This window comes from Rattus norvegicus, chromosome 20 (assembly GCF_036323735.1).
Source record: "Rattus norvegicus strain BN/NHsdMcwi chromosome 20, GRCr8, whole genome shotgun sequence".
In the NCBI taxonomy this organism is placed as follows: Eukaryota; Metazoa; Chordata; class Mammalia; order Rodentia; family Muridae; genus Rattus; species Rattus norvegicus.
This window is the reverse complement of record NC_086038.1, coordinates 10,436,237-10,448,879: the sequence shown is the minus strand read 5'-3', so window position 1 is coordinate 10,448,879 and position 12,643 is coordinate 10,436,237. Positions and strand designations below refer to the sequence as shown.

Here is a 12,643-nt window from a genome sequence, read left to right as displayed (position 1 = left end):
GTTCACATCAATAGACTCCATTCCTATTGAAACAAAGCAGGACGGGGGCTGGAGAGATGGCTCAGTGGTTAAGAGCACTGTCTGCTCTTCCAGAGGTCCTGAGTTCAATTCCCAGCAACCACATGGTGGTTCACAACCATCCATAATCAGATCTGGTGCCCTCTTCTGACCTGCAGGAATGCATGCAGGCAGAAAGCTGTATGGTGTATACATAATAAATAAATGAATGTAAAAAAAGAAAATTTGAAACGAAGCAGGGCTCCTTGGATGACAGTGACTGCAGATCAGAGACAGGTGACAGAGAGCTCAACAGTCAAGAACCTAGCAAAGCTCCTTGCCTCAGAAGCTGAGGTTCTGACTGAACTGGTTAGAGATAAAAGTGTGCTCTAGTGCAGCAGCCGCAAGTAGAGGAACACACCAGGGATGCTCATGACACAGGAGAGGCGTCACTTAGGAGAACAGTCAGTCGCCAGCCGCTCTGAAGACAGTTCTGTGAGGGAGGAGCCAAGGGTGCCAAGCACTAGACACATACATGCACAAATGCTTCCAACTTAAGCATCCCCACTAACGCATGAGAAAGGTGGTGTTCAATTAGAATCTCCCCATTCTGCAACCTTTAGGAGGTAAGAAGAGACAACAGGACGGTACATGTCTGCCGAAAGAGGAGTGACACGGGTAATGAGGCAGTCTTGCAAAACATAAACAACAAGGAGTACAGTGCTGAGCTCCTCGCTCAGACTGACCAGATAGTGAGAACTCTGAGGGATGGCTGAGATAGGGCTGCAAAAACTGGAGGGCAAAATGAACCAGGAGCAGAGACTCTAAGAGAATTAGCACACTTACAAACTTCATTTGGAAGGCTGGAAGATGGCTTGGTGGTTAAAAGCAGTTGGTTCTTCTGGGATCAAATGTCAGCACCTAGGAAGGCTAACAACCTCTATGACTCCAGTTGTTGGGGACCTGATATCTGCATGTGTGCTACACTACACACATGCAGTAAATAGACATATACTCAGGCAAATAATATACATAAAACACATAAAATAAAAGTCCTTTATTTGAATACTAATTCAAACAATACTTTGAAAGTTAGGATATATGGGAGGCCAGGTATGGTAGTGTACAACTATTGTTAGCCCAGCATTCAGAGACAGAGGTTGAAGGATCATGAGTTTAAAGCCAGCCTGGGCCACATAGCAAAAGTCTGTCTCAAAAAGATACAGCTAGTTAAAATTCACTATCTCATAGTTTTTGGGTTTTTTTTTTTAATGCTTTAAGTACAATTTTTGAGGCTATGTTTTTAAAAATTCACATCTTCTAAGATTTATTATTTAAAATTTATGCGTGCGTGTGTGTGTGTGTGTGTGTGTGTGTGTGTGTGTGTGTGCGCGCGCGCATGCGCGCACACGCGCATCCGTGCACCTACAGAATCCAGAAGCAAGTGTTGGGCTCCCAGAGATAGTAGTTATGGATAGCTGTGAACTGCCCAACATTCGTCCTGGGTTGCCTCTTAACCACTGAGCAGTCTTTGCAACCCCTATAAAAGGGTTACAGCTCTGATAAGTCATTGTCATCTTGATCTGAGAGGACCGGAGACCCAGAGGCTGGGCGCAGAGCAGCGTACCTTCTTCAAAGAAGGAAAGGTCCTCACTGTTTTCAAGGGAAGCCATGTAATCAGTAAGAGCCCTGACCCATCTCAGATGTCATGAGTGACTAAAAAGAGCCAAGGGACTCCTAAGTCCCTGAGTAAGTCCTAAAGAGCCTTGAGTGACCATAACAAGAAGGTTAAGGTAGGGCCACCGCCAACATGGTCTTAAATACCCAACCAGAGACCATGACAAAGAGTAAAATGCCCAGCAATATCCCAAAGCAATCTCCAGCAGCGCTGCCCAGACTCTCATCCTGACCTGGGTTAGCTAGGGGCTGGCACTTGTAAAGATTCACAAAGGCATCGTTCAGGTGACCACTTTAGTGGATGTAAATGGCTCCAGAGTTGTTATGGCCCTGCTCATCTGTGCAGGGTAAAGTCCATTTCCCACACAGCACAGGAGATGGAAGAATGCACCATCCAAGTGGTAATCAACTAAAGACCTGTACTTTCTCTAGCAGAAACTTGCTTCCCTGAGCTCAGTCCCTTCTATACATCCTTCTTGTACAGGTCCCAGCATTAGGACGCTCTGACCCCTTAGGGACAGCCATGTCCTCCTCCTTTCTGGGTACCACTGAACAACTGCATTATTTCCTTACTTCCTTCACAGCATGCTTAGATCCTGAGAACTACATACACCTCCTCTCCAAGCTCCTCACCAACCAGACACAGACATGCACAGTGGTCTTCATCCTTCCCTAGTCAGAGCTGCTCAGGACTGCTGTGTTTTAACCTTCTGTCATGCTTATGTCTTCCAGGATTCAACAGTTCTAACCCATGTGACACTCTGACAATGTTCAGCCCCTGGCACTGGGAGCCCCACTTCCCATAAGCCTTCTGGACTAGACAATGCAGACCTTCTACCAAAACTGTTCCAAGTATGGTTCTCTTTTCATGGCCTGCCAGGAACTCCTGCCAGCTAAGACAGGGCCAGGCATGCAGCCCCCTTGCTCAGCTCCAAGAGGCTACTAAAGAAGAGACTTCCAACCAAACCCCCAAGATTGGGTTCATGGCTCTACTGGGGCAGAGGGTGGCAATGTGAAGGAAGGCCGTGAATGAGAGGTCAGAAGGGAGGGACAATGTGCCCCCATGTAAGCCTGGTCCCCGGCTCTATTCCACCCAAACTGAGGAAGAGAGAACAGTTCACCAAACACATCAGAAGCAGCCCTATACCACAGAGCTGCTCCAGCTGCATGAGGGAGATTGCATACGTGGTAGTTCACCCTAACCAAATACTAACCAATCAAGACTGCCCTTGTTTACATGCAGGAATTACACACCAGGAAATTGCAGCCTCATGAAATGCAGTCCACTCTCATTGTGCAAGGACTCGATGCTCATGCCTCACAGGCTGTTCCTCATCCACCACTGCTCTCTTTGCCATGTGCTAAGTCAGCGCTTCTTAATCTGGGGGTTGTGACCCCTTTGCAAGTTGAATGACCTTTTCACAGGGGTTACATATCAGCTCTCCTGCATAGCAGATATTTACATCACGATTCATAACAGTAGCAAAATTACAGCTATGAAGTAGCAGTGAATTATTTTTATGGTTGGGGGTCACAACACAACAAGAGGAATGTATTAAAGGGCTGCAGAATCAAGAAGGTTGAGAACCACTGTGCTAAGTAAGCATGGTTTGTTCTAACAAAGAAAAGAGGAGCCGGAGATGGTTTAGTGGATAAAGGCCTGCCTTGCAAGGCTGGGCCGGATAAAAGTGGCTGTGGTTGGTTGCGGTGTGTCTGTAATTCTAGCACTGCAGGATAGTGGGTGGCAGGGAACAGACAGAGCAGAGCCGCTGAACATATCTGTCGGTTGGTCTATTGTAGCCAATCAGTGAGTACCAGGTTCCATAAGAGACCCTCTCTCAAAAGATAAGGTACAGAAGACACCCAACACCGACTTTACATGCACATATATAATCTCTCTCTCTCTCTCTCTCTCTCTCTCTCTCTCTCTCTCTCTCTCTCACACACACACACACACACACACACGGCGGGGGGGGACGGTAGGGGGATACAAGACATTTAAGAGAAAATACCTTCAAATATGCAACTGTTATCTGGAAAATAGAATTGAGTTTTGCAACTCAATAATACAACTTAAAATGAACAAAACATTTCAATAAACATTTCACTAAGGGCTGCATGTGGGGCACTTGTCATCTGGAGACTGAGTCAGGAAGATCTCTAGTTATAGGCCAACCTGGGCTACACAGTAAGAGTGAGACTGTCTCAAGACAAACAAGACAGAGGAATCTTCCACTACCATGAAAAAGGCAGACAACAGGCTGTCAGTGAGGATGTGGGAAGCTGCACACTGCCAAGGATGTTAAACAGTATAACCACTTTGGGAAGAGTTGGCACTTTCCTAAAAAGCTAAACATAATCTCACCATGTGACACAGCCATTCTCCTAGAATCCTCTATGAAATAAAAACGTCCACACAAAAACATGCGGCAGAATTACAAGAGCTAAATGTAGAAATAACCCAAACGTCCACCAACTATTGACCAGATAAATGAGGGACAGACTGCTCATACAGTGGCACTCTGTCTGGCCATCAGTGGGACAAACTGCTGACAGAGGACGAACCTACGTGCTGTATCTATCAAAGACACCCAACGCAGAGACTGTGTGCTGTAATCTTGCAGGATACTGGAATTACAATGGCATCTCTGAGGCCTCTTCTAATGCCAGGTGGGTCTCACAGCACAAGGCCCAGCCCAGGACAGCAGACCTTGGCTTGGTTGTGATGTTAAATATGCTCTGACTTGTAGTAAAGAAAACGTAGCTAAACACAGCTGCCAAGATCTCTCAAAATGCCCCCTAGCATACTGGTTAGTTTGCTTTACTGGATAAACATGTATTCCCCTGGTTAAAAGTCCAAGCAGAAAGCACAAGTTCAGTTTACCTAAGAACAAAGCAGGTAGTCCCCAAGCATTCACACAGCACTTAGTGTACAGAAGGAAAAGAACACTATGGCATTAGGAGGTTCTACCTCATAGAAGCACTAAGAGACAGTCAGCAGGATGTTCCCCGAGAGAATGTGTGCTCACTTACTTAATCTACTCCACAAACAGCCTCAGCACCCAGTACTTGCCAAGTGCTATTCAAGGTGTCAAGAACACAGCAGAGAACCAGAGATGATCAAGAACACAGTAGTGAACCACAGATGATCAGGAACACAGCAGAGAACCACAGACCAAGAACATAGCAAAGAACCACAGATGAATAAGAACACAGCAGAGAACCACAGATGACCAAGAACACAGCAGAGAACCACAGATGACCAAGAACACAGCAGAGAACCACAGATGACCAAGAACACAGCAGAGAACCACAGATGACCAAGAACACAGCAGTGAGCCACAGATGATCAAGAACACAGCAGAGAGCCACAGATGATCAAGAACACAGCAGAGAGCCACAGATGATCAAGAACACAGCAGAGAGCCACAGATGATCAAGAACACAGCAGAGAGCCACAGATGATCAAGAACACAGCAGAGAGCCACAGATGATCAAGAACACAGCAGAGGGCCACAGATGATCAAGAACACAGCAGAGGGCCACAGATGATCAAGAACACAGCAGAGGGCCACAGATGACCAAGAACACAGCAGAGAACCACAGACGATCAAGAACACAGCAGTGAGCCACAGATGATCAAGAACACAGCAGAGAGCCACAGATGATCAAGAACACAGCAGAGAGCCACAGATGATCAAGAACACAGCAGAGAACCACAGATGATCAAGAACACAGCAGTGAGGGGCTGGGGATTTAGTTCAGTGGTAGAGCGCTTACCTAGGAAGCGCAAGGCCCTGGGTTCGGTCCCCAGCTCCGAAAAAAAGAACCAAAAAAAAAAAAAAAGAACACAGCAGACAGCCACAGATGATCAAGAACACAACAGAGAGCCACAGATGATCAAGAACACAGCAGAGAGCCACAGATGATCAAGAACACAGCAGAGAGCCACAGATGATCAAGAACACAGCAGAGAGCCACAGATGATCAAGAACACAGCAGAGAGCCACAGATGATCAAGAACACAGCAGAGAGCCACAGATGATCAAGAACACAGCAGAGAGCCACAGATGATCAAGAACACAGCAGAGAGCCACAGATGATCAAGAACACAGCAGAGAGCCACAGATGATCAAGAACACAGCAGAGAGCCACAGATGATCAAGAACACAGCAGAGAACCACAGGTCACGCACCCCCGCCCCCATCATGAAGCTTTACACTCTAGCCTGCATTTCATGTGAAGAGAAACAGTAAGCAAAGACAAAAATAAATATTTATGTTAGGAGCTTTGAGCCAAGAAAAATGGGTGAAGTTAGTGGGATCCTAAACACAAGTGGGGTGTGGGAGGCAGAGCAGGCCTAGGGTTCAGTGACCTTTGAATAAGTTGGGAGAAGAGAGAGGCAGAGGACAGAGACCACTAGGCCAGGGGCAGTAGAGGCTTGACAGCTCCAGGCAGAGTCAGAGGCTAGTTCGGGAGGCTTTTGAAGGGTATTCTGTTTGTTTTGGTTTGAGCAGTGCTAGGGTAAGCTCAGGGCCTTGCACATGCTAAGCGAACATGCACCACTGAGCCATCCCCAGCCTTGGGAAAGTTATTCTGAGAAGGAAGTGAACCAGTGGAGGGGCCTAAGCTGAGGAGTGTGTGTGTTATGACTTCTCTGGAGAACACTGCAGGAATCCCACAGACAGACAGAAAGGCCTGTGATGTGGGGCCACCATAAAGGTGGGAAAGGTGACTGGATCAGACATAAGGGAGCCAGGGGAGTCAAAGTCATCAACCTGTAACTTAAAATCAAATACTCAAGTACCATAAGTAGTCTGACAGCGTGTGTTGGGAGCAGACACAGATGGTACAGTTAGAGTACAATAGGCAAGAAAAGGCGGGACAGGAAACACTCAGAGGAGACTAGGAGGAAAGAGACCCAGAAAGATGCTTCAGCCTCAAGTTTCTCTCCTCCTCACCTGCAGGTGAGCACAGAGGTCAGCAAGTGAGAGCAAAGCTGTTGGAGATCAGTCTGTGATACCTCATGAGACTCCACAGTCACACTAAGCCATGTCATCCATGTGACCTCACTATATGCCAGCAAAGAACTCTCCTAGCACAACAGCCCTGCTGTGACTGAGGGGACAGACTGAAGGGCTTACTAAATGCAATAACCAGGGGCTGTAACTAACTGTGACATTCAAGGCACTGAGGCCACACAAGGTTTAGGCTCTCCTTAGCTTCTTTAGCATGTACTCTGTCCTCTAATCTAACTGTCCGCTTCACAGCTGAAGTCCCTCAAGAAGGAAATGCCCGAATGGCCCGAAGACACAAGCACGCCTAAGCAGCGGGGGCAGAAACGGCACACATACAGAGAGCCAGGCTTGCTGTAGCAGTCCTGTAATCTCAGCTATTTGAAAGGCTTACGCAAATTCAAGACTAGACTGAGCATTGTAGTGAGAAAAGGTCCAACAGAGCTGAACATACAGCTCCACGGCTGAGCCCTTGCTGGGGAATGGGAGAGCCTGGGTTCTATCCCCACCACTGTGGAGGCCCAGCAGGTCAGTACTGATGCCCTCTTCCTGCCTGGTTTGCCTGCAGACCTCTTCAGGCTCCTCCCACTGCTCGGTCACTGGCTGCTACCTTTACTAATTCTAAGAAAACACACTTCATTTATTTTTGTACTTTCAGACTGGGTAGGAAATTCAAATCTATAAACTCTCACCTATAAGGGAAAGATCAACTCCAACCAGGTACAAAACTCTGCACATCAGCTTGTTTCTGCTGTCTTCTTTTTCCTTTCAAAATTTATAGCACTAGATCTGTCCCTAATGACCGTCAATCATCTGGAGAGGGCATTATCTATTAGATGTTTCATCATTCCAAGGTGACCATGTGTGCTAGTCACAGAGGAAAGCTAGACTAGAGGACTACATCAACTGTCCACTGAATGAGCACACAGCAACAGGAACATGTCCTCTTTTTTTCTAAAACAAAGAAACCTGGTCTTGAAGGGGAGAGGGAAAGGAAGCCAAAACCTAAAGTGTAAACAAATGGACCGGCTGGTTTTCAGTATCGCTGAGCATTTCTCATGATTAATAAATTTTATGGTAAGCATCATAATATTCTGACTAGGTGATTCATCATCCAAGCCACTGCAGCGGGCTTCCCCAACTGCCCTGTACCACAGAGATCCTCTCTATACCACGGAGATCCTCTCTGCAGAGGTAGTCTCTCGCCCCCAGAGCCCACAAGGCAGGATGTTAAGAATCTTCCAATTACAATTAAAACCTACTAAAACTTCTATGCGGCCTCAAAACATTATTAAAATAAATCAGGAACATTTCGAGTAACAATCGATTCTGTCTCCCCCAACCTTTGAGAACCTTCCGCTCGTCTCCTGCCCCGAATCTAGCACCAGTCACTGTCCAAAGGAAAAGATGAAGCTGGGAGGATAAGACAACTCATAAAATGCTTGCCCGAGAAACATTTATTGGTCCCTAGAAACCATGTGACAAGTATGCCATGGTGATGTGCTTGTAACCCCAGCAATGGGGAGGTAGATACAGGTATTATTTCTAGAGCTTACTAGCCAGTTGGACTGGCCTAACTGGTGAAGCCCAGGTTCCAGGGAGAGACACTGTATGAAGACAACAGAAAACCCAGGTAGACAGCTCAGGTGGACCAACTCCTGAGACTGATCTTGGTTCTCCACAGGTGCAAGAGTCTGCACACACACACATGCGCGCGCGCGCGCACACACACACACACACACACACACACACACACACACGGATAAACATGAGCTCTGCTTTTTGAAGTGAACACAGACTGGCTGGGTGAGTGTTGAAGTACAATTTTTTTTAATAAGAAGGAACAGACTATTTGGGGAGCAAACACTAAGAGCACTATAATATAGTACTGACGTGTTGTTAAGAGTGAACTGGCCTTCGGGTAGATATCAGTTTGTTAGCTTCTCCTTTAAAACAGAACAAGATAAAGAAGGAATGAGGTGGAACCAGGCTGAGTGCCTGCCAAAGCTGCAGCCCCAGAAACATAAAAATACCATAGAGTGTATGCTGTCAGATTTCCCGAGTGTCCAAAAAACAAGCCTTTTATTTTAAAGAGAATGCTTTTACTTTTCTCTGGAACGACTTTGTTTTCTGAAAGTCCAGTGAAAAGTTGTACCCTCCAACTTGGGGACATCATCAGCACACTTTCTTACGATGCTACCCCAAAGCCATGGGAATTCCCCCACCAACACCCAAACTCCAACAGGCCTGCAGGAAGGCACCGTGCAGCTGTCCTCACGCAGGAAGGTAAGGCGCTAAGTAGCACACATTTCCAAGCACTAACTACCAGGGTAATTAATCTGTCCTCTTTAGCCACAGCCCATGCCTCAGAGCTTTATCTCGAGAAAAATGCCTATGAAAGTTAAAATGCCTAAGTTCAAAGCTAAGGGTGGAGAGTGCAATCAAGTAAGTGGATGCCCCTCTGGGTATGAATAGCAATTCATCCAGAATTCCTATTGTGCATAGTACTTGGGGGAGAGTTCTTAAGAACTTTGAATCCAAACATGAACTGGGTGCAATTTCCCTGAGGGGATCAAGGAGCACCTGGGCAGGGTGGGGCAGCCTCCAGACCAGTTCTGTCACATCTGTCGCAGGTGAAGTTTGGCAAGGCTTTCAGTCGCCAAGCATTCTGGGGTGGGGGTGTGGGGGCTACCGCTCAACTACGAAAGTCTCCCAACTTTATGGGAGACACATCCATGTCCCTGAGAAAGTTGATCTAGCAATAAAGCGATGTCATAAGTCTTTAAATATGAAATGTCTAGGAGGTTTCAGGAAGGGACTGGGAGGAGCCCATTTATCCAAGGGCTCAAAGGAGAGAACAGATCAGGGTGAGCTGGAGACCTTGGGAATCCAGGGGCCTAGTGCCAGGTTTTGCAAATAGTGCTTCCTGTTTAGGAAAAAGTAAATTCTTAAGGTCAAGCACAGACTGAACTGCCAACAGCCAAATATCACACCTGCACTTTGGGAGACGGCACTGCAAGCTGTCAAAATGTCAACCAGCTTGTCCACATTTGCCATGAGTCCGTAGTTTGCAGAACTACTCAGTTCTGGAACTGTGCTTTAAAATGAGTATTGTTTCCTTAGCAGAGAAACGATCTTTGTATGTGTGCATTCCGTGGGAGAAGGAACAAGTGCAGAGGGGATGTTCGAGCGGGAACTCGCTGGTGGAGCAGCTCTGGAAAGTGCCTATAAGCACAGGAAGATTAAACCAGACAGAGCTGGGTTCCTTCCTAAGTGGCTTGGCCGGCCACCTTCCACTCTGGCTTGATTGTCACTAGAGGAAGAGCACCTGTGCTCTGCGGAGAGCCGGGCCTCCTCACCGGACTGCGGTCAGCACCCACGGGGAAGGCCGGCCCGATCCCTAGCAGCTCTGACAGCACACAGCAAGCTGCTCCGGGCCGCCCAGGGCAGGACCCAAAGCTCAGCGTCGGCTGCACAGCGGGTCGGAGGTCACCGGCGGAAAGGTCGGAGGTCAGCTGTGTCAGCGTAGGTGGGAGTTGCCCAGCCCGGCCGCGCCCCCCGCCCGCCCGGCCGCACTTACAGGTGACGATAGGCTTGTTCTCCATGGTGTAGACCACCGGTGGCTGTGGCTCCTCAGGGGCGTCCATGGGCGTCCGGCGTCACCGGCCCGGCCCCTCGCCCCCCATGGGCACCCGAGGCAGCGCGGGGCCCACTGAGCCCGCGCCTCCTCGCCGCCGGCCCCCGGCAGCTCCTAGCCGGCCGCCCGCCGCCGCCGGCCGCGTCTACTTCCGGCCCCGGCGCCGCCGCGTGACCACTTCCGGGGCGCGCGACTTAAAGGGGTGGGCCTCTCCGCCGAATGCCCTCCTACGGAAAAGGCCGCGTGCGGGGCGGGGCGGGGCGAGGCGGGGCGGGGCGGGGCGGGGCGGGGCCGCTGTAGCTGTAAGGAGCTGGAGGTACCACTGCCTCGGTTCTCAGGCAGCTGCAGGAGACAGAGGGCAGCGCACGTGCCTGTGCTCCGAGACCCCACCTTCTCACCTGCCCAAGCTTGGTGACCCTTGGCTTGTTCGACCTGTCTAAACTGGATGACCCTCGGCCTCTCACCTGCGGGTGCTCCCTGACTCCCATCCTCGCTTCTACCCGTGCGCCCCCACCATCACATCTTGCGGAATTCCCTCGATCTCCGAGGGAGTTTCCTCCTTTCCGGCCTCTGCAGGATGCCTTGGATCGGTTTTTACATCTGGGCGAGCGGGGCTGTGCAGTGCCAAGCTGAGTCCCTGCTTGCTTGTTAACAAGGACTTGCCAAGTGTGCTGACTCAAAGCAAGGCAAGATCGAAAGTGTTCCACCCACCCCGTACAATCCAGGCACGCCAACTTCCCACTGTCCTTTCTGGTTTTGGGGGTTTTGTTTATTTGGTTGGTTGGTTGGTTGGTTGTTTTTCCTCAAATGAACCACCACACACATTTCCACCTGCCTTCAGCCCTCAACACTCTTCCTGTTGGCTTCCAGAATGCTCCCCTGTGTCCCACCTTCGTTAGTACTGGCCATCTATAACTGGTACTGCTTTGAAGTCGCTTGGTATTGTGAATATCGCAAAACCAAATCTTACTTTGAACTGAACGGCTGGAAGCATGTTGGTATGGGCTTGGGGGCGACTGGTTAGGGTAACTGAAGCAGGTAGAGACCTGCCAGGCACAGCCTAGGGCAGGGATTCTCAACCTGTGGGTCCCAAGCCTTTTGGCAAGCTTCTACCTCCAAAAAAATTTTACATCATGACCCATGACAGTAGCAAAATTACAGTTACAAAGTAGCAACAAAAATAATTTTATATTTTATTTATTTCATATTTTAATATTTTAACTTCTTTACTATTTTATTTTAATTTAGTTAATATTTTATTTAATATTTTATTTTATTTATTCAATATTTCTATTTATTTAATTTTTTTATTTGGAGGGGGTCACCACACCATGAAAAACTATCAAAGGATCACAGCATTAAGAAGGTGGAGAACCACTAACCTAGCGAGAGCACAACAAAGCAAGAATAGAGGTCCAAAGACTCTGTGCTTTTGAGGCCAAACTTGAGTGCCCACCACCCAGGAAGCAAGGGTTTTGAGGAATCCCCTGAGGCATCCTGAGTGGGTGTCACCCAGCTTTCCTGATCCCATGTGGAAGCAGCTTGAGGTTTTATAGTAGCAGAACATAAAAAGTCGTAAATCAAGGCAACTTAAAATGCATTGGCGAATACATCGGAGAGGCTGTTACAGCAAGATGGAGGAATCTTGCCTGTCAGCCTCAAACAACATTCTTAGCTTTGGAGGCGGTAGAAGCTAGTGGTCTGCAAAGTTAATAGATACCAAAAGGTTCTTTTTAATCTATTAGTCACAGGGTGTTAGTTCTGACACTGAAGTGGGCATTAAGTGAATGGACATTAGGGGCTAACCCTAGGCTATCATAAAATAACTAAGCGCTAAGCCTGCAGCACGACAACCTCTCCACCTCGTTGTAGTCAATCTTCGCAGGCAAACCTCCTTTCCAGGAATTCTGGTTCGCAGGAATGGGAGCCAACGAGGCTTGTCAGGAACAACAGGGACACTCAAAGCCAAGCAGCCGAGACACTAGAGTAAGGACCGTGTGACCAGGCCACAGGCTCCCTCTGCAAAGTAACAGAAGGACTTCTGACTTCCCATGTCTCCTCCCCTGCTTCCTTAGCAGCCCTCTAACAACTTAAACTCAAGCCTCAGTGCAGGGACTCTACATATCAAAGGCTGTGGCCAGGCTTGGCCTCAAAGCCAGAACTTATCAGTCCCTGCCCTCCAATAAAGCAACAGCTTTGATGTGATCCGATCAAGTTTGGAGATAGAGTCCTGCCAGCCAGAGGGACTGGTGAAGGGGCACCTTGAATAGTCTTTAACACAAACAAACCTACAGGAGCTCACAAGCAGGAAAGGCTA

General features: G+C 48.3%; 1 protein-coding gene across 1 annotated transcript in view; it reads right to left on the bottom strand.

Moving 5' to 3' along the window:
- Positions 1–10,476, bottom strand: part of Trappc10 (trafficking protein particle complex subunit 10) — a 60,337-nt gene extending 49,861 nt beyond the window's left edge. Inside the window, exon 1 of the mRNA NM_001173528.1 lies at positions 10,270–10,476. Coding sequence (NP_001166999.1) covers positions 10,270–10,336 — 67 coding nt within the window. The 5' untranslated portion in view covers positions 10,337–10,476. The remainder of the gene's footprint in view (positions 1–10,269) is intronic.
- Positions 10,477–12,643: the final 2,167 nt, after the last annotated feature.